Source organism: Natrix helvetica, assembly GCF_964273705.1.
Source record: "Natrix helvetica genome assembly, chromosome: 1".
Taxonomy (NCBI): domain Eukaryota; kingdom Metazoa; phylum Chordata; class Lepidosauria; order Squamata; family Natricidae; genus Natrix; species Natrix helvetica.
The window spans coordinates 372,318,102-372,340,838 of record NC_138548.1 but is presented as its reverse complement, the minus strand read 5'-3'; the positions used below and the strand labels follow the sequence as shown (position 1 = coordinate 372,340,838).

General features: G+C 45.9%; 1 protein-coding gene and 1 long non-coding RNA gene across 5 annotated transcripts in view; one reads left to right on the top strand and one right to left on the bottom strand.

Moving 5' to 3' along the window:
• LOC309385258 (uncharacterized protein) overlaps nt 1-22,737 on the bottom strand; it is a 70,300-nt gene that overhangs the window by 39,040 nt on the left and 8,523 nt on the right. For 2 of the 4 annotated variants that reach the window (XM_081939500.1, XM_081939499.1), the window contains exons 4-5: nt 22,419-22,552; nt 16,626-16,752 (exon numbers count right to left, since the gene is read on the bottom strand). In XM_081939500.1, coding sequence (XP_081795626.1) covers nt 16,626-16,752; nt 22,419-22,552 — 261 coding nt within the window. Of the gene's footprint in view, nt 1-259; nt 3,385-5,666; nt 5,794-9,914; nt 9,998-16,625; nt 16,753-22,418; nt 22,553-22,737 lie in introns of those variants that run through there. The other 2 variants (XM_081939502.1, XM_081939501.1) reach the window with 2 other exon arrangements.
• The window catches only part of LOC309385259, a 156,610-nt gene that overhangs the window by 129,420 nt on the left and 4,453 nt on the right, over nt 1-22,737 (top strand). The window lies entirely within an intron of this gene.

The following is a 22,737-nucleotide window of genomic DNA, read 5'->3' as shown; positions in this document are numbered from 1 at the left end:
TCTTAAGGGCTAGTGCTAACATTGAGTAGGCAGAGGAACAGGAAAAGATACCCGAATGGGACCAGGTGCTCTGCAGACACAAGCCTCATGGCAAAAAAGGGATTAAACAAATGATCCTTATCTGAGAGCTTAGATTATAAAAGAAAATTTGAAGTTGTCCGGTTGATCTGTGTCTCATAACCACGAATGGAGTTTTCTCCATTACTGAAGAATGGCAGAGAAGAAAACTAAATGCAAGAGAACTGGTAGTGCTGTCGAACATCAATATTTCTTTAATAAACAGGAGGTAGTATATACATTTTTGCAACCAAAAGTTTTAAGTAAGTTATAAACAGGAGATCCAATATGTAGATAAATGCAAATTAAGTACCGGTAGTCTTACTGGAGAGAGATCAAGTGACTCTCTTAAATGAAGCAGTGAAAGAGAAGGAATTGAGAACTGGAAGTCTCCTGTTTGAACAGGAGATTGGACTAAAAGACGGTCAAGGTCCCTTCCAACTCTTGTTACTCTGTAAGTGGCGTCAGAATTAAGAAAATCAGACCTGGTATGTAGATATGCAAATTCAGCATTCCTACGCAAGGAAAGTCCCTCCATCTACTGCCTCTAGTGATCAGATTTATAGGTACTTGCCTCTACTAACCTATAGCTCTTCCAAGAGCTTACAGTAATTTTGATCCTGTCTGCCATCTTATTCCCTACATCTACTTCCTTTGGTGATCAACAGGTTTATAGATATTTATCAATGCTAGGATAAGATAGGACAGTGATGGCAAACTTTTTTGTAAAGGTGTGCCAAAATTATGCACACATGCCCACACCCATAATGCAATGCACCCCACCCACCCGTGCATGCACGGGAGAGTTTTCACCCACTCCAGGCTCCGGAGGATTTTCTGAAGCCTGGGGAGGCGAAAACTGCCTCCCCCAGCCCCCCAGAGGCTTGAAACGAATCATTTCCGAACTTCCTGTTGGCCCGTTGAGCCTGTTTTTCGCCCTCCCTAGGCTCCAGAGGCTTTCCTGAAGCCTGGGGTTGGCAAAAATGGCTTCCCCTGGCCTTCCGGAAGGCAAAAAAATCAGCTCACTGGCACGCACATGCACACTGGAACTGATTACTCACATGCTGGCAAATATGGCTAAGCATGCCACTTGTGCCATAGGTTCACCATCAGAGGATATGATAGAACAGGGGTCGCCAACACGTAGCTCTGGAGCCACATGTGGCTCTTTCATCCGTTTGTTGCCAGTTGAGGCCACAATTTTGAGGAGCTTCCGGCTAGGGAAAGAAAAGCGTGCCAGGAGATTCTATGGCAAGGGGCAGGTTTTCTGGTTGGCTCCATAATTGATAGGGCTTTCGGTTAGGACAGGTAGAGGAAAAAGAATGCCACGCTCGGAAGAGACGCTATGATGGGGGAACCGGACTTCCAGTTGGCTCCAGAATTGAAGGGGAAGCTTTTGGTTAGGACCTTTGTGACTTTTTTATGTGTTTAAGGTTGCCGACCCCTGGGATAGGAGAATGGGAAGTAGAGAAGAGTAGGAGTAAAACAGAGCACAACACAACACAACAGAATCGTCTCCGGTGCCTAAGCTCAGTGTACATATTAAAAGCAATTAAGAGGTCATAGATCACAAATCATAGTTACAATCATTAATAATGTTACAAACTATTTATAAACAACAAGAAACCAATAGGCAAGATGAGAAAAATGAGAAATTATGAAAAATAAGACAGCGCTGTGGGAATGAAGTGTGATGGCATAGGGCATTGTTTTGGTATGCAATGCCCTATAGCAGCGTTCTGAGGGGGGACAATGAAATGGATTATGTCCAGGATGTGAGGGGTCTATATATATTTTCTCAGTCCTCTTTCTAGTTCATACACAACTCAATGAAAGGAAAGTTGGTTGTGATTGTTTTTTCCAAACTATCCGTTGGAAGTCTATACCTGTCTTGATCGGTTGCTGTGCCACACCAGACAATTATTGAGGTACAAATGACAGACTCAATTAGTTGTAACTCTTCCAAGAGCTTTCAGTTGAACTCATCCACCATCTTATCATCTTAAATCTTATAAAATGAAAAGATAATATATCTATCTACCATCCATCCATCCAATTTCTTAATTGCCCATCTCCGTGGTAGGGGGATATGGGGTGATAATTCCTCATTTTCCTTCCTTCAGCCGCACCAGTTAATCTTAGTCCATGATCGACTTCCATGGCATTTCCTTGAGTGGAAAAAGACAAATTCCTTTTGTATCCAATCACATTGGCCAAGAAAGTACTCTAACATTTCTGCACAAGGATCATAACCTCAGAACTGGGGTCTCTGAAGTTCTGCCCACAGTCCGTGCACTCATATGGTTTCTCCCATGTGGATCCTTCTGTGGGAAGTCACAGAACAACTCTTTCTAAAGCTCTTTCCACATTCCTCACAGTGGTACGGTTTCTCCCCCGTATGGATCCTTTTATGAGAACTAAGGGAACTGCTTACAGCAAAGCTCTTTCCACATTCCGTGCATTTGTATGGCTTCTCCCCTGTGTGGGTCCTTTTATGGTATGTAAGGGAACTGCTTATGCTAAAACTCTTCCCACACTCCAGACATTGATATGGCTTTTCTCCAGTGTGGATCTTTTTATGGGAAGTGAGGTAACTTGCATCACTGAAGCTCTTTCCGCACTCCAGGCACTGATACGGCTTCTCCCCTGTGTGGCTCCTCTTATGGGAAGTAAGGCGGCTTTTGCGGCAGAAGCACTTCCCACACTCCGCACATTGATAGCGTTTCTCCCCACTATGGATTCTCGTCTGGGAAGTCAGGTAACTGCTCTGACTGAAGCTCTTTCCACACTCCAACCATGGATGTGGTTTCTCTTGGTGGATTCTTTCATGGGTCATAAGGTGACTTTTCTGATAGAAGCTCTTCCCACAATCCATGGACTGATATGGATTCTCCTGGAGATGAATCTTTTGATGGTCACTGAGATGGCTACTCTGGCTGAAGCTCTCCCCGCATTCCACAGATGTATATAATTTTTCCTCAAGTGATATATTTTGATTTAAAGTAAGAGGAAAGACCCATTCCCAAGCTACATGTTGTGCCTCGACAGGGTGGCTTCTGCAATACCCACACAATCCTGATTCCTCCTTCAATATTCTTCCACACCCTGGACATATTCTGGTTTCTTGGTGATTTTTTTCGGCCAGAAACGCATTGTCATCTACATGATGAAAAGCGAGGGCTATCTCTGGCTCTACTTTTAGCTGCTTTTCCTCAGGACTTTGGACTCCCCATTGACATTGGAACATTCTTTCCCCAATTTCATTTTTGACTGATGGCAAGTGCTCTATCATCTCCTTCTTGGAATCCTTGTCCTCCCACCTTTCGCCTGATTGCGACAAAAAGAAGAAACAAAGAGGTGAGTTTCATGAGATGTTCAAGGCCCAAGCTAAAACATCCTCAGGGATCAAGCTCTATTGCCACATCCTGTATTGAACATTACCGGTAGTTCTCAAGTTTTAAGTCTTGGTGGCACAGTGATTAGAATGCAGCATTGCAGAATCTGACAGATTCTGAATCAAGGTCGACTCAGCCTTACATCCTTCTGAGGTCGGTGAAATGAGGACCCAGATTATTGGGGACCAGATGCTAATTCTAAATCGCTTACAGAGGGTTGTAAAAGCACTGTAAAGCAGTGTATAAATCTAAGTGCTATTGTTATTTTATGCCTTTCCTTGTCATGGTTCTTAAGTGAATTACTGCAGTTGTTAAGTGAGTGGTGAAGTGAATCTTGCTTCTCCATTGACTTTCCTTGTTGGAAAGTCACAAGTGATCATATGACCCCAGGACACTGCAACCATCATAAATACTTGCCAGTTACCAAAGCATCTGCATTTTGATCACACAACCATAAGGATTCTGCAATGATCGTAAGCACAAAAAATGGTAATCAGTCACTTTTTTACCTGCCGTTGTAACTTCAAAAAGTAACTAAACAAATGGTTGTAAGTCAACAACTACCTGTACACATTTCCCTTGTTCTCATTCCTCCTGGACCCTATGGTGGTACAGCGGCTGTCAAAGAGAAGGGAGCAGCATGCGCCACATCGGCTTGTCCAACAGCTAAATCCTCACCTCCTGTTCCTTCTTCGGCTGTTGGACAAGCCCATGTGGCACACGCTGCTCCTTTCTTTGGCAGCCGCCTCGTTTCCAATGGGAGGGAATCCATGCAGAGGGAGGAAAAATGCATGGATTTCTTCCCTACCCCCATTGGAAATGAGGCGGTTGTCAAAGATAAGGGAGTGTGCGCCACGTGGGCTTGTCCAACAGCCGAATCCTCACCTCCTGTTTCTTCTTCGGATGTTGGACAAACCCACATGGTGCGCGCTGCTTCCTTCTCTTTGACAGCCGCTTCATTTCCAATTGGGGGTGGGGAATCCATGTGTTTTTCCTCCCTCTGCATGGATTCTGCCCCCCATTGAAAACAAGGCGGCTCTCTCTCTCTCACACACACACACACACACACCGCTTGCCACAGTGCAAGATGCATGAGTAAGGGGGGACTGGATCAGCTCGGAGGCTGGCAAAAAAGAAGCCTCTGTTTCTCCGCTGCGACGGCTCGCAGAGGAAGGAGGCGAGGATGATGTCCGGCGCTCGCCCCCTCGTCGCTTTCCCGGCCAGTCACCCAGCCAGGCAGGGCTGCAGCCAGCGGGCCGCAGGGGTGAGCGGTAAGTGAAGAGAGGGCCAGCCAGCATCCCTGCCTTTTTGTTTTGCGAGCCACGGCAGCGGAAAAACAGAGGCTTCTTTTTTACCAGCCTCCCAACTGATCCAGTCTCTCTTACGCATGCACCTTGCACTGCGGCAAGCGGTGTGTGTGTGTGTGCGTGCGCACGCGTGACGTACGTGCCTTCTATGATGTGCCAAACACTGTCATACACCCACCAGGTCACCTGCCGAGCGGCAGAGAAATCTGGCTTCAGCAAAAGAAAAAAAAGCCGTCTGAAATTATACCCCTCTGCTGCTCTGCTAAAAGGGCGGGAACCAAGGCCAAGAGATAACAGGGCGACTAACCTTATTTGGTTAACCCCCAGAGAGCTAAGAGGCTGAATTGGGAGCTCTGTGAATTGGCTTGTAGGACGTAGAATGCGGTGATCATAGGATTTATTGGGCACCATTTTTAGTTCACAGAATATATCTACGAAAATAATTGAAAGGGATGTATGTGAGAGAGGGGGGGTGGGGAGAGAGAAAAAAAGAGAGAGAAAGAAAAGGAAGGAAGGGAGGGAGAGAGAGAAAAGAGAGACAAAGATAGAAAGAGAAAGAGAAAGGAAGTGGGAGAGATGAAAGAAAGAAAGAGGGAGAGAGAGACGGAAGGAAGCAAAGAAGGAAGGAAGGAAGGAAATTTATGACCACAATTGAGCCCAAAATTTTGGTTGCTAAGCAAGAGCGTTGTTAAGTAAGTTTCACCACATTTTCCAAGTTGGACTTATCCAACATTCTCTTTCTTTCTTTCTTTCATGATTGAGAATCCTTTTGCAAAAGAAAATATATATTTTAAATAAATATGCTTTTTATTGTTCATGGTCTCCTTGTTTTTATATGGGAGGCTTTTTTCTGACAAACAGGTAAGCTGGTTACATCTGACCAGAAAAGTAGAAAGAGAACTCTTACCTATGCAAGTCACGTTCCTTGCATTTTCCAATGTGATCTCCCTGTACAGCAATTTCTGGTCAGGATTCAGCAGAGCCCACTCCTCTTCAGAAAAAAATATGGCTATATCTTCAAATAACATATGATTCTGAAATTCAAAAAAAAAAGTCCCTCTTAATGTACGGTTCCAACTTACTTGAGGTCGTAAGTTGAGGATTGCTTGTATCACCTGAAAATCGCCCAAGGTCACTCTGAGAGTAAGATGAGTAGTATCTAAGCTTGATAAATTTATCAAGTTTGGATACCTCCCATCCCAAAACTCAGAGCGACTATGGGCAATTTTCACATAGTTCAGGTAGTCTTCAACTTATGACCACAATTAAGCTCAAAATTTCTGTTGTTAAACAAGACAGTTAAGTCAGTTTTGCCCCCATTTTACGAGCTTGTTTGCCGCAGTTGTTAAGTTCATAATAATTGTTAAATGAACCTGACTACCCCCTTGACTTGGCTGGTCCGAAGGTTGCAAAAGGACATTGCGACCATCATAAACATGAATCAGTTGCCAAGCATCCGAATTTTCATCATCTGATCATGGAGATGCTGCGATAGTCATAAGTGTGAAAAGTGGTCATAAGTCACTTTTTTCTCTACTGTTGTAACTTTGAGCAGTCACTGTCATTATTAATCAGTGGAACAATTTACCTCCAGAAGTTGTGAATGCTCTAATACTGGAAGTTTTTAAGAAGAGATTAGATAACTATTTATTAGAAATGGCATAGGGTTTCATGCCTAAGCAGGGGGTTGGACTAGAAGACCTCCAAGGTCCCTTCCAACTTTGTTATTCTATTCTGTTCTAATTTCTATTCCTATTCTATTAAACAGATGGCTCTAAATCGAGAATCACCTGTAAAGTTTTCTATCTTATCTCTTCGTGTAGTTATCTTGGATTCACCATTGATCAAGGTCTTCAGTGCTTCCTGAAGGTGACTTCCTCAACACAGTGTTGGGACAATCCTAGTTGATACGTTAACGGATGCCTTATGTTGTCCCTGAGACAAAAACAAAGTTCACCAGCCATTTGAAGCTGCTGGAAAAGGCCTTCTAGAAGCATGAGAAGCCAGCAATGTTCAAATGATACCAGGAAGCTGCTCCCACTGTGAAAAAAAATGGCTAGAAGGGAGCAAATTAAGTGAACTAACTTTGGAAGAGAAATTCAGCTTGCTTTGGAATGTCCCTTGTCAAAACCACATTTAGACACTGAAAAGAAAAGAATCGGAAAAGAATCATCCCCGTCATGGTCAGACCACTCATCCCTCCGGCTGGACTTCCCTGGCGCTATCCCCCACCGCGAGGAGGCGGAACCAGACTCTACAAGCTGGTACCGCCCCAGGCACCTGATGGAATCGGATAGATTCCAGACGGAGCTTGGGCCAATACCTGTAGCCTTGTCCCGCTCCCGCTCCGAGGACCTAGTGACTGCCTGGAATAGGGCGACGACTGGGGCCTTGGACCGGGTTGCGCCTTTGCGACCTCTCCTGCGGCATCGATCCACCCGGGCTCCTTGGTTCACTGAGGAGCTAAGGGTGATGAAGCGCTACAGGAGACGTCTAGAGAGCAAGTGGAGGTCCTCACGCTCCGAATCTTACCGAACACAGGTAAGAGCCTATTTGCGGACTTACCTTGTGGCAATAAGAGCGGCCAAGCGCAGACATTGTGCTGCCCTTATTGCGTCCGCGGATAACCGCCCTGCCGCCCTGTTTCGGGTGACCCGCTCCCTTTTATCGCAGGGGACGCGAGAGACACCCTTACAGGGAAGAGCAGAGGAGTTTGGGGAATATCTTCAGGACAAAATCGATCAGATCCGGAGCGGATGGACCTCCGTCAGTGGACCAGACGAGCCGTCAACAGCGAGTCTTGAGAGACCATTCTGGGAGGAGTTTGACTCTGTTGCCCCCGAGGATTTGGACAGGTTGCGTGGACGGCTACGACCCACCACATGTTCAATGGACCCGTGCCCCTCCTGGCTGGTACTGGCAGCCTGGGAGGTGACACGAGGCTGGCTTCTGGGCCTGGTGAACGCCTCATTGGGTGAGGGTTACTTACCAACCGCCTTGAAAGAGGCGGTGGTGAGACCCTTGCTCAAGAGACCTTCGCTCGACCCAATGGAGCTAGCTAATTACCGTCCAGTCTCCAACCTCCCCTTCTTGGCGAAGGTTGTTGAGAATGTGGTGGCGCAGCAGTTTCCACGACACCTGGACGAATCCGACTATCTAGACCCACGCCAGTCCGGCTTCCGACCCGGGCACAGCACTGAGACAGCCTTGGTCGCGTTGGTTGATGATCTCTGGAGGGCCAGAGATAGGGGTTGTTCCTCTATCCTGGTCCTATTAGACCTCTCGGCGGCTTTTGATACCATTGACCATGGTATCCTATTGCGCCGGTTGGAGGGGATGGGAGTCGGAGGCACCGTTCTGCGGTGGTTCGGCTCCTACCTCTCCGACCGGAAGCAATGTGTGTTGACAGGGGGGCAGAGGTCGTCCCTGAGGCCACTCACTTGTGGGGTGCCGCAGGGGTCGGTCCTCTCGCCTCTCCTGTTCAACGCATATGTGAAGCCACTGGGTGAGATCATCCGTGGCTTTGGGGTTGAGTACCACCTGTACGCTGATGACACTCAGCTGTACATTTCAACCCCAAACCACCCCAACGAGGCTGTCGAAGTGATGTCCCGGTGTTTGGAAGCCGTCGGGGTCTGGATGGGGGACAACAGACTCAAACTCAACCCCTCCAAGACCGAGTGGCTATGGGTACCGGCACCTCGGTTCAGCCAGCTGACACCATCGCTGGCCATAGGGGGCGAACAACTGTCCCCTGTGGAGCGGGCGCGCAATTTGGGCGTCCTCCTTGATGCCCAGCTGTCACTGGAGGACCATGTGGCAGCCGTGGCAAGGGGGGCGTTCCACCAGGTTCGCCTGGTGCGCCAATTGCGCCCCCTACTGGACCGGAGTGCCCTGCGCACGGTCACTCATGCGCTGGTGACGTCTCGCCTGGACTACTGCAATGCCCTCTACATGGGGCTTCCCTTGGGACGCATCCGGAGACTGCAGCTAGTTCAGAACGCAGCCGCGCGGGTTATCATGGGGAGTACACGTTACTCCCATGTAACACCGCTCCTGCGCGAGCTGCACTGGCTACCTGTGGCCTTTCGGGTGCGTTTCAAGGTATTGATCACTATCTTTAAAGCGCTCCATGGCATAGCACCTAGATATCTGCAGGATCGCATCCTACCACACACGTCCCTGCGACCTATTCGCTCACACAGGGAGGGACTCCTCCTGGTGCCGTCCGCTAGGCAGTGTCAGCGGGCGACACCTAGGAGTAGGTCCTTCTCTGTGATGGGCCCAACCCTCTGGAATGACCTCCCCCCCGACATTCGAACCACCACCGACCTCCGTTCCTTCCGTCAAAAGTTAAAGACTCACCTATTTCAATCAGCTGGCCTGGCACTTTCTTAGTTTTACCTCCCGGGGATTTATTTTAATTGGGTTTGGGTTTTTAATTGGGGATGTTTTTAGGGTTTTAGAATATATTTATTTCTTGTACAGCCTATCTCCTCCATCCAAATGCATTTGTTTTATGATTGTATTTTTATCTGCATTGACTGTACACCGCCCCGAGTCCCTTTTTGGGAGAGGGGGCGGTCTAGAAATCCTATAAATTTACAAAATTTACAAATTTACAATTTTTACAAAATAGCAGAGTTGGAAAGGACCTTGGAGGTCTTCTAATCCAACCCCCCACTCGCTCAGGAAACCCTTTACTTTTCAGAGAAATGGTTGTCCAGTTTCTTCTTAAAAAGCTCCAGCAATGGAACACCCACAACTTCTAAAGAAAAGCTGTTCCACTGGTTAATTGTTCTCACTATCTTAGTTCTAGGTTGCTTCTTTCCTTGATTAGTTCCCATCCATTGCTTCTTGTCTTGCCTTCAGGTGCTTTGGAGAATAGCTTGGCTCCCTCTTCTTTGTGGCAGCCCTTTAGATATTGTAACGTTACTCATTAAAGTAGACATACCCAGTTCCTGCAATTGTTCTTTATATGTTTTAGCCTCCAGTCCCCTAATCATCTTCATTGCTCTTCTTTGCACTCTTTTCCAGAGTCTCAATATCTTTTTTAAATCGCAGTGATCAAAACTGGATGCAATATTCCAAGTGTAGGCCTTACCAAGCATTATAAAGTGGTACTAACACTTTACGCAAGCTTGATCCCTCCTACCTGAGTTGGAATGACAGCAGCAGCTCCAGAATCACCACAAAACAAAGGTGCTTCTGCAGGAAACCTCAGGATTGCTCCTTTCCCTGATAAGACAGAAATGGAGGAAGACATTTTGAAAACATTCCTACTGCATTCTCGAGAAAGTTATGCAAAAAAAAAAAAAAAAAGAGGCATTCTTTCAGACAAGTGAGACTGCAAGTAAGCAATATCAATGGCAATACCACTTCATAGTTTTTTACAGCCCTCTTTAAGCAGTTTACAGAATCAGCATACTTCCCCCAACACTCCAGGTTCTCATTTTACCGACCTTGGAAGGATGGAAGGGCTGAGTCAACCCTGAGTCTGTCAGGATCGAACTGCTGGCAGTCGGCAGCATTAGCATGAATACTGCATTCTAACCACTGCGCCGTCATCACAATAAGGCTGCGTACACTGATCTAGGGATGAGAAACTGTGGCCAGAAGTCCAACCTCTCTGATTAACTGAGTAGATGGCGAGGAGTGAAATAAAGAGGCTAAAGAGTTAGGCTTGAAAGTAACTATACTGGTCAAGATAGGCAACGATTCCTGTCAATCCCTGAAAGGCCCAATGAATGTATGAAGAATTGAAGATGTCTGGGCTCTGAATGAGCAAAAGCTACTGAAATAGAGATTTTAAGATTGTATCTTGGATTCATGTTTCCCAGGGATTTCAAGGAAGTGGGCAGGTACTGAACAGTACGATTTCCATTAGAGGGGACCTATAATCTTGCCTTATCTGATTCATATATTGACGTGATGGTTACAATTTATTGCAGGCTAATTCTGCCCACAGCCAGGAGGTCAATCCTCACCGGCTCCAGGTTGACTCAGCCTTCCATCCTTCTGAGGTCGGTAAAATGAAGAGCCAGATTATTGGGGGCAATAGACTGACTCTGTAAATCGCTGTTGTGGCCCACCAGCTGCCAGTAGAGATAGCAGCAGACCTGGATGATGAGGAGGTTGGGGAAGAACTTGGGACAGTTCTGGAGCCTGGGGAAGTCTCTGATGGATGCTCAGCATTGGACACAGAGATAGAGCCAGGGCCATCTGGCATTTCCCAGCCACCGGAGTGGCCGCTGCCTTTGGAGGCAGAGATGAATGAGGAGGAAGAACAGCTGGGCCCTGTTCCAGATGCACATATTACACAGAGCAGATACGAGAGGACAGAGGTCAAGGACAAGGTGTCTACTTGGGAAGCAAATCAAACTTGGACGTTGAATGGCCCCTCCCTAGCTGGGGAATAAATAGAAGGAAAGGGAAGTGGTGGTCGTAGAAGACAACAGTTCACATTTCTAGAGATTTTCCTAATTTTGTTTCATGCAATGAAGGCTGTCTTGCCAGAACTTAATTTGCAGCCTCACAGCTTGGGATGATCATAATGAACTGATAAGGTCTGTTGCTGCAGTTAACTCCTGTTAACTGGACTTTCGGTTGGTGAATGCAATTAATTCACAAGATATAAATAAAGAGGGGGTTTTCTTTGCTAGGGGTCTGTTTCTTACTTCTCCAAAGGCTGGGTCAGAACAACCGCTTAGAGAGGGCTGTAAAGCACTATGAAGTGGAATTTAAATCTAAGTGGTATTGCTAGTACTATTTGGGAATTTGGTAGGAGTGGATTGGCTGGATCAGGGTGCTCAATGCCTCATTGGGAGAGATTGTTAGGGTGTAACCAACAAGTTGGGTAGACAATATATTGCACAAGGCATGTTATGTATCTTTAAGAGAGGAGCTCTGTTAATTAGTAGATTACAGCCTTTAAATTGCAGCTGATGTTGTTGCTCTCTCTCTCTCTCTCTCTTGATTGCTGTATGATAACTGCTGCCTAACTGTTACTACTGTTGCTACTACTTACTGTGTGTAAGTTATTTGCTACTTGTATCCAAGTTATCTTGGTAGTATTGGACTGCTTTTTCTGTGTATGACTTTTTGGCTGTGTTTATGGATTTTGCTATATTCTTCAAAAAGTAAAGACTTATTTTGTTACTTTACTATCCATTATTCAGTGTGGTTGCTTTATTTATCGCACGCTGCGTATACTTTACAGGGTTGCTCTGTTATAACCTCGACCTGGGGTTCATTGCTAGTGCTTAATCGCACCAGTTCCTAACATTGGTTATGGGCCCAGACACCCTGCCTTAACCATAATTTTTTTTTTAAGCACCACTTTTTGGATAGTTTATTTTTGTGAATATGGCACAAGAACAGTCTGCTGCACTCTCCATGATTACCCGGTTTGATGGAACCAACTATGTTTCCTGGTCCTTGAAGTGTTCCCTACTTCTGCGTAGAGAAGGACTGTGGTTCAGAACCCACCAGATGTTACAGATTGGGATCCTGCTGATAATGAGGATGCGAAGAAGATTGCGCAGTTTAACAGGGACAATGAGAGAGCTCTCTGCATTATTGGACTAACACTGAATGACCAGCAACTGGTCCATATTCGTGGCGAAGAGTCTGCTGCTAGGTGTTGGAACACATTGCGGAGAATTTATGTTCGGGACAGTGTGGGTGCTCATATTCATCTCACACGGAAACTGTTTAGAGCCCGTTTGCAAAAAGGTGGTGATATGTTGGCTCATTTAGACTTCATGAAGAAAACTTTGCAGGATTTGCAAGAAAAAGAGTTAATTTTTTCTGAGCTTCACCAGGTGTATATTATTCTATCGTCGCTTGATGAAAGCTACGACTCTTTTGTTTCCTCATTGGAAGTTCGTTCACGAGATGAACTGACATTATCTGAGGTTACCGGGAGATTGCTTGAAGAGTCCAGACGAAGAGAGGATAGAGTTCAGTTCAGAGACAATCAATCACAAGAAGAAACACAGTTTTCAACTGTAAATTTTGTTAAGAAATGTTATTCTTGTGGTGGTAAGGGGCATATTGCTAAGAACTGTAAAAATAGCAAGAAAAGGAGTGTTGCTAATAGTAAAAGAAAAAGCAACAATGTTACTGTAACTGTAGCTAAGGTAGATAAGCCTGTAAACCATAGTTTCTGGGTGGTTGACAGTGGCGCATCCCATTCTATAACCAAGGTTAAAGAAAGGTTTGTTACTATGAAGGCTAGCAAACAGCACATTTCCTTAGCAAATGGTTGGAAAATTAAGGCTTCAGGTGAAGGTACAGCTTATTGTCCATGTATTAATGAAAAATTGGAAATGTTATATGTACCTAAAATGAAGTTTAACCTATTATCTGTAAAAGACCTTGTGAAATGTGGGTTTACAGTAACATTTAAGAATGATAGATGCATTATCGAAAAGGAAGGTAATAGTGTTATTGCCAATTTGGAGAATAATTTATTTATTCTACATGAGAACTCTTTAAATATTGCGAGTTCTGAACCTGGTTATAAGAATAAACAGCCCCATGATAACTGTATACATCTACTTCATAGACGTTTAGGCCATGTAAATTTTAAAATGGTACGTCAAACTGTTATTCTATCTAAGGGAATCAATTTGAAACCTTGTTCAAAATATCTTAACTGTAATGCCTGTAACCAGGCTAAAAGTAAGGTTACCCCTGCAAACCGGTTTAAAGGATTCAAGACATCTAAACCACTGGAAGTAGTGTTTGCAGACCTAATTGGCCCTAAGAAACCTAGCTTAGGAGGTGCCTGCTATATACTCAGCATTATGGACCATTATTCTAGGTATGGTTTCTGTTATGTAATGAAATCAAAGGCAGAAACTTTCCAACATTTTACTAAATGGTTAAAGTTTGTTGAACGTAAGATGGATAAAAAAGTACTTTGCCTAGTCACTGATAATGGGTCTGAATTCACTAATCATAGGTTTACATCAATGTTGGAGAATGCTGGTATAGAACATAGGCGTTCTGCCCCCTACAGGCCAGAACATAATTCATTTATTGAAAGACGTGGTCAATCATTGCAGGCAATGACCAGAACTATGCTGGTTGATTCTGGTTTGTCAGAAAAGCTTTGGGGTGAGGCTATAATGTGTGCAAACCATATTCTGAACATAGTAGTTAACTCAACTACTGGTAAGATTCCTTATACTCTTTGGCATGGTAGGAAGCCTGATTTGAGTTATTTACACACATTTGGTGTCCCTGCTTGGGTGCATATTCCCTCACAGACTAGACGGAAGGATCAAAGCAGAGCTAGGAAGATGGTTTTTGTTGGGTACAATTCCAATCATAGATCGTTTAGGTTCTGGGAACCTGGAACTCGGAGAATTATGCACAGTGCTAGTGCTAAATTTTCAGAACATGTTGGTTGGGAGACGCTAGAACAAGAGTTTAACAAGGTTTGTGATGATGTAGATGTTGATCGTTTGGTTAATCATGATACACCAAATGAGCAGTTAGAGAATCAGGATGGTCCATCTATTACTCTGAAAGGGGAGGAAGATGTAGATGTAGAATCTACTCGTGAGGTGGAACAGGATGATCCTGCAAGTCCTGTATTGCCTAGGAGGTCTACTAGGGACAGGCATCCACCCGATAGATACCAAGCCAGTGCAGTATTGCAAGTTAGCATAAAACCTTCTAGTTTTGCAGAGTTAAGGCTGTATCCTGAAAAGGAAAAGAAATTGTGGAAGGCAGCTATGGAGAGCGCAATTGGATGTAGATGGGTGTTTAAAATTAAAAACGATGCTGCTGGCAATGCTATTTATAAGGCCCGTTTAGTTGCTCAAGGGTTTTCCCAAACTGAGAGGGATTACGATGAGGTTTTTGCTCCGAGCTTGAAAGCCTCTACGTTGAGGGCAGCATTGGTGTGGGCTGCTAAGTATCGGTGTAATGTTACCCATATTTATGTTGAAACAGCGTATCTGCATGCTCCATTGCAGCATACCATTTATATGAAGAGGCCACCAGGTGTGGATTCTAATGGCCAGACTGGTTGTTGGAGACTTAAAAAGAGCCTTTATGGTTTAAAACAGTCCGGTTTTGAGTGGAACAGATGCATAGTAAATGAACTAAAAGCTATGGGATTTATTCCAGGTTTGGCTGATCCTTGTTTATTTAGACGGGTGAAAAATGGTTTGATCTCGTTGTTGCTTTTGTTCACGGACGATATAGCTATTATTACTAGGTCTGAGCAGGAAGCTATTGACATTGTTTCACAATTAGAGAGTAAATTTAGAATCCGGAATTTGGGTGAAATTAAGCATTATCTGGGCTTAGATGTGGTTAGAACCAGTAAAGGTTTTAAGCTGTCGCAGGCTGGTAAAATTAATCATTTGCTTAAGAAATATAGCATGGAGCTATGTAAGACTGCAAAGACACCAATGGCATTGGAGTTTAAACCTGAGGTTACTGAGGGTACTGGTTTTGATAAGGGAATCTATCAATCTTTGATAGGTAGCCTAATGTACCTAAGTAATTGGTCTAGACCAGATATATCATTTAGTGTGAACCAACTGGCTAGATTCAATGATAATCCTTCAGAGAGGCATTGGCAAGCAGCAAAGCGTGTGCTGCGTTATTTAAAGAAAACTATCCACTATGCGTTGTATTTAGAGCCGAATAGGGATTTAGTTTTGATTGTTTATGCTGATGCGAATTTTGCAGCTGCTATAGATAATAGGAAGTCAACTTCCGGCATAGCCTTTATGCTAGGTGGTGTACTGATTGGATGGAAGTCGATACGACAGAAACACATAAGCTTATCCACAATGGAAGCTGAGTTTTCATGTTTGTCGTTGACATGTACTGAGCTGATATATTGTAAGCAGTTGCTTATAGATATGGGATTAAGTATCAATGAACCTTTTACTGTTTATGAAGATAATCAGGCAGCAATAAAAATGGCGACTAGTTTAGCTATTAAGACAAGATCGAAGTATACTGATTTGAGGTATCTTAATGTTCGACAAAGCATTAAGGATGGCCTGATAAAGTTGGAATATTGTTCAACTGAAGACAATTTAGCAGACAACTTCACTAAGGCACAAAGTTCAGTGAAACATACCTCATCATGTGAAGGTTATCATCTTAGATTGTGAGTGGATATATTGATCTACCCAAAGGGGAGAATGTTAGGGTGTAACCAACAAGTTGGGTAGACAATATATTGCACAAGGCATGTTATGTATCTTTAAGAGAGGAGCTCTGTTAATTAGTAGATTACAGCCTTTAAATTGCAGCTGATGTTGTTGCTCTCTCTCTCTCTCTCTTGATTGCTGTATGATAACTGCTGCCTAACTGTTACTACTGTTGCTACTACTTACTGTGTGTAAGTTATTTGCTACTTGTATCCAAGTTATCTTGGTAGTATTGGACTGCTTTTTCTGTGTATGACTTTTTGGCTGTGTTTATGGATTTTGCTATATTCTTCAAAAAGTAAAGACTTATTTTGTTACTTTACTATCCATTATTCAGTGTGGTTGCTTTATCTATCGCACGCTGCGTATACTTTACAGGGTTGCTCTGTTATAACCTCGACCTGGGGTTCATTGCTAGTGCTTAATCGCACCAGTTCCTAACAGAGATGATGTTACATGCCTTGAAAGCAGCATCTCTGTCTGGGAATGCTAGTAGTTCAAAGGGGATATTTGCTTATCGGGTCCCTGAAAAAACACTGGACTAAGCTTCCAAGGTGAACCAACATGATCAATGAATGAATAACGTTCTGTAATATGTTTCTTTTCAACTGCATCTTGCTACGATTCCTTATGGAGCACACCAATATAAAAATATAGTAAATGAAGAACCATTTCTTTACCTTCTGATGTGATCTGAGCTGGATCCTCTTGGGAGATCCCTCCGAAGGCCAGTTCTTGAGAGAGAGATGACATGTCTTTGTGTTCTCGGGGGTCTTGAGCACCCACTTCCATGAAGGGATCCTGAACCTGTCAAAAGTGTTAGATATTAGCATATATCGTAGGAAGTCTCCTCTCTGGTCCGCTGCTACAGCGGGAAACAGGTATCGTTCTGATTGGTCGAGGGGCGTACCCGATCCCTATAAAAGGGGAAACCTCCGACCACAGAGCAAGCTGGATCACTACTACTACTAATAAAGAGCTGTTAAGTCACTTCGTGTCCGCAGTCTGTTCTCTCATTGCCCAGATCCAACATTGGCGACGAAGGTGGGATCGAGAGACAGATAGGACGAAGAACGCTACCTCCAGAATCTCCGGAATTGATCCAGCCTAGGAATTCGGCGGAAATTCCGGCAGCCATCTCAGGCCACACAGCGCGGCAAATTCAAACGAGAGAAGATGGCGATGCACGCTCCCCCCGCTCCATTCGACCCAGCGAACGACGAATGGGAAGCCTTCATGATTCGTTTCGAGTGTTTTCTCGAAGCGAACGAATACACGGGGATCACCGACGCCCGGAAGAAAAACATCTTCCTCGGCTACTGCGGAAAAGAAGTCTTCAACACGGCCAGAGACCTCACCGCGCCTACTCCAATACAGGCAGTATCATGGATGGCGTTGCAACAAGCTCTACAGACTCATTACGCGCCAAAACCTTCCCGCCATGTTTGCCGCCAAGCATTCAACACGAGGAACCAGAAGGCGGGAGAATCTATCAACCAGTACGTTGCAGCTCTACGAAAGGCAGCCACACATTGTGGATTCAGAGACCTGGATGAGCAGATTATGGATCAACTCGTTAGCGGGCTGAGAGACATTTCCCTACAAAAACGGCTGTTAGCCAAAACCAATTTAAGCCTACAGATTTACTCGATGAGGCAAGAGCTTCAGAAGCAGCAGACAGATCAGCGGAGACAATTCAACGCGGATTCAACACAGGCCAGCCAGCGCCAAGACACACCAGAGTCCACTACGAGGACACCATTCCAGATTTCGAGGATCCCGAGCTCGAGGAAAGTCACCTGATGAGGAGCAGTCACGTGAGACCTGGGGGGAGACCCGGATTCCGTTTGCCGCCCTGCGCAAGCTGCGGAGGGAATCACCCCCGGTCTACCTGTAGGTTCAGGAACGTTGTTTGTTCGCACTGCAACAAACTTGGGCACATCGCACGAGTGTGCCGGAGCGAAGTCCCTGCCTCACGGCAGCCACCCATCTACCGCCAACAGAAGCCCAACCCAGGGGCTTGGCGAAACCAAAAAGGGCGCCCAGAGAGAAATCCACAAGTGTTTACCCAGAGAGAAAATTCCCAAAGAGCTGAGCGAGCGTATCCCCAGAGAGATTACACACAAAGAGCTGAAAGAGCGTTCTATCAAGACGCTCAACGAGAGTATTTTCAGGATACAGATGCTGAGATAGAGTTGACCCAGAGAGAGGAGTTGCGAACGTATCTCACCACGATAAGTCAGGTTCGCGCCAAGCGGCCAAAAAGGCTGAAAGTCACAGTCCTCTTGGAGGGCTCACCTTGCGAGCTAGAAGTTGACACAGGATCGTCCCTGACGATCATTTCATGGGCATCCATGAAACAGGCTATCCCTAGCCTCAAAAAGAGCCAACTACGTGTTCCAGACATCCTGCTGCGAGACTACCAGGGGAACCAAGTCCCCATCGTGGGCCAGGGCACATTCCAGATCCGTTTCAAGGACATCGTAGCCCAGCTGCCCGTGACCGTCGCCACCGCACCATTACAGAACCTTCTAGGACTAGATTGGTTTGAAGCCTTGGGGCTGGAAGTCACCGGGATCAACAGCGTGGAGAACAGCAGCGCTGAGCAGATCTTTAAGGAGTTCGAGGATGTGTTCAGCCCCGGTCTTGGTAAGTATGTGGGTAAACCAATCTCATTCAACTTAGACCCCAAAGTGGCGCCAATCCGACTTAAACCGAGACGAGTGCCTTTTGCACTCCGCCCAAAAATAGATAAGGAAATAGATAAACTAGTGGAACAAGGAATCCTTGAGCCGGTGGATCACGCGCGCTGGGAAACGCCCATTGTGACCCCAGTTAAGCCAGACGGGTCAGTCCGCATCTGCGCGGACTATAAATGCACAATTAATGTCGCACTACAACAAAGCGCATATCCTGTGCCAGTAGTTCAGCACTTATTGCACTCGTTGGGGCCAGGAAAGATATTTGCAAAGTTAGACATGGCACAAGCTTACCAGCAATTGCCCGTGGACAGCGCCACAGCGGAGGCCCAAACTATAGTGACGCATAGAGGGGCATTCAAATGCAACCGGCTGCAATTCGGTGTGAGCATTGCTCCAGGGTTGTTCCAGAGCGTCATGGAACGGCTTTTGCAAGGGATACCGGGAGTCGTCCCCTATTTCGACGACATCTTGGTGTCCGCTGCAAACGAGGAGCAATTAAATAAAAGAGTCAGAACTGTTTTGGCCAGAATCAGAGAGAAGGGTCTCCGCCTTAAAAAAGAAAAATGCCAAATTAACGTGCCTAGCGTAGAATTCCTGGGATATAGAATCGATGGTCAGGGAATACACCCCACTTCAAAGAAAATTAAGGCGATCCAGGACGCCCCCACACCACGTAACCAGACCGAGCTGCAGGCATTCCTCGGACTACTTAACTTCTACAGCGTTTTTCTGAGACAGAAGGCGACCGTTGCTGAGCCGCTACATCGACTACTCCAGCGAAACGCACCATGGAGATGGGGACGATCCGAAGCAGCAGCTTTTGCCGGGGTAAAGCGCCTGCTCACCACTGACTCGCTGCTAGTCCAATACAGCCAGACACTACCGCTAGTATTGACCTGCGACGCATCACCTTTTGGAGTCGGCGCATTCCTTAGCCACAGGATGCCAGACGGAAAAGAAGCACCCATCGCCTTCTACTCTAGAACTCTTTCATCGGCCGAGAGGAACTACAGCCAGATGGACAGGGAAGCGTTAGTTGCGGTAGCTGGAGTAAAACGTTTCCATGAATACCTCTACGGCCGCGATTTTGAACTAATTACGGATCACAAACCGCTGTTGGGACTTTTGGCGGGAAACCGCCCCACCCCGGTATCCCTCTCTCCACGCATGACCAGGTGGACTGTTTTCCTGGCTGCGTACTCCTACAAGTTAATTCATCGACCGGGCTCCACTCTAGGACACGCCGACGCACTCAGCCGTTGCCCACTACCGGACCTTTTGCCAGACCCCACTCCCGAAGTACCGGTGTTGCTCATTGACTGTTTGGACTCTGGACCCGTTTCTTCCTGCGACGTTGCAAGGTTCTCCTCTAAAGACAGTTTAATAAAGCAAGTTCAAACTTGGGTTTGGAGGGGGTGGCCGAAGGGAAACGTGGGCCCAGAATTCGAAGTGTTTTGGTCAAACGGGACGAACTCTCAGTGTTACAAGGTTGTTTATTGTGGGGGGATCGAGTTGTTATTCCTTATGCTTTACGTAAAAATGTGTTAGATGTATTACATGTTGGGCATCCGGGGATCGTTAGGATGAAGGCTTCAGCGAGAAGTTACGTTTGGTGGCCAAACATGGACAAAGAGATAGAGGAGTGGGTGGCCACTTGCGATCCATGCCAAGAATCAAGACCAGCACCCCCGGAAGCACCCGCCACGGAATGGGAAAAGCCGAAAGCACCCTGGTCGAGAACACACATCGACTTCGCAGGGCCAAGTCAAGGTCAGACTTTCCTTATAGTTGTGGATGCATATTCCAAATGGCTAGAAGTAGTCCTAATGACTTCAACCACGGCCGAGGCAGTCATTAAAGTTCTACGGCGACTTTTCGCCACTCATGGCCTGCCCGACCTCCTGGTCTCCGATAACGGGCCCCAATTCACGGCCATGCATTTCGAAACATTTTTAGCAGGTCAGGGAATTCGGCATGCCCTCGTCGCGCCATTCCATCCGGCATCAAACGGACAGGCAGAGAGAATGGTGCGATCCGCAAAAGAGGCCCTCGCTAGGATGGGTCCAGGTAAGTGGCAAACACGCATAGACCATTACCTCCTCATTCAGCACATTACCCCCAGTGCAACGACGGGAAGGAGCCCCGCCGAAATGCTCATGGGCCGCCGTCTACGGTCTCACCTGGACCGTCTTCACCCCAACTACTCTGCCACAGCACCCCCAGACTCCACAAGCAAAATCCGGAGTTTCAGCATAGGGGATTCGGTATACGCCCACAACTATGCAGGGGGAACATTGTAGATGCCGGCAACGGTCATTGGCATCACGGGTCCACGATCATATCTGTTGGAACTGGAAGATGGGCGGAATTGGAAGAGGCACATCGATCAACTTCGGGGTCGCCTGGCGCACTCAGACCTACGAGCCGAGGACGAGAGCTACCTACCAACGCAAAGTCAGCCACTCGAGAGGCCCAACACAGAGAACTACGACACCTGCGAGCCCAGGACAGAGCAAGAGGTCGAGCGCGAGACAGAACAACCCCCAAGCAACGTAAGCGAACAGGCCCCCGAACGCCCAAGCAACGAAAGTCTGAAAACACCAGAACTCGAAGCAAAGAAAGCAACTGATCCTGCAACTACTCCTGACCAACCCGAACTGCGACGCTCCACTCGAGTAAGGCAAACTCCAACATACCTTAAGGACTACATGACCAACCGCAATGTTCCGTCTAAGAGGGGAGGGGTGTTAGATATTAGCATATATCGTAGGAAGTCTCCTCTCTGGTCCGCTGCTACAGCGGGAAACAGGTATCGTTCTGATTGGTCGAGGGGCGTACCCGATCCCTATAAAAGGGGAAACCTCCGACCACAGAGCAATCTGGATCACTACTACTACTAATAAAGAGCTGTTAAGTCACTTCGTGTCCGCAGTCTGTTCTCTCATTGCCCAGATCCAACAAAAAGAAAAAGAGGGGAAATTATTTTATGGTCCACTGCAACCAAGTTCACTCTGAAAAGAGAGGGCTTCTCACATACAGGTAGAATAGAACAGAACAGAATAACAGAAGTGGTAAGGACCTTGGAGGTCTTCTAAGCAGGAAACTCTACACCAGTGGTTCCCAACGTAGAGGCCAAGCCACACAGGTGGGCAATTTGATTTTTAATTGGGGGGGGGGGATTTGAACTTTGTTTAAACCAAGTTAATGACCTTTTAGGCTTCCTCTACATGAGCAGAGTTCACTTTCTGAGTAAAGTAAGAATTATATGTTACAGAGGGGGCATTGGGATTTTAAAGATGCTTAGGTGGGGCGTGGCCCCCCAAAAAGGTTGGGAACCACTGACCTACAGCATTTCAGACAAATGATTGTACAATCTCTCCTTAACAACTTCCAGTGTTGGAACATTCATAACTTCTGGAGGCAAGTTGTTTCATTAATTGTTGTAACTGTCAGAAAATTTCTTAGTTCTAAGTAGCTTCTCTCCTTGATTAGTTTCCATCCATAGCTTCTTGTCCTGCCTTCAGGTGCTTTGGAAAATAGCTTGAGATATTGGAACCCTGCTATCATGTCTCCCCTAGTCCTTCTTTTCATTAAACTAGACTCAATTCCTGCAATCGTTCTTCATATGTTTTAGCCTCCAGTCCCCTAATCATCCTGTTTGCTCTTTTCTGCACTTTTTCTAGTCTCAACATCTTTTTCGATGCAATATTCCAAGCGTAGGTCTTACCAAGGCATTATAAAGTGGTACTAACACTTTACACAAGCTCCTACCTGAATTGGAATGACAACAGCAGTTTCAGTTCCACCACAAAGCAAAGACATTTCTGCAGGAAACTTCAGGGTTGTTCCATTCACTGATAAGACAGAAATGGAGGAAGACATTTTGAAAGCATTCCTTCTGCATTCTCAAGCAAAATCATACACAAAATAAAATAAAACGAGCATTCTTTCACACACATGGGACTGCAAGTAAGCAATAGCACGTAGACTTATATATCGCTCGTAGTGCTTTACAGCCCTCTCTAAGCGGGTTATAGTCAGCATATGGCCCCCAATAATCTCCCCCAACAGTTTTTATGATGACACTGAG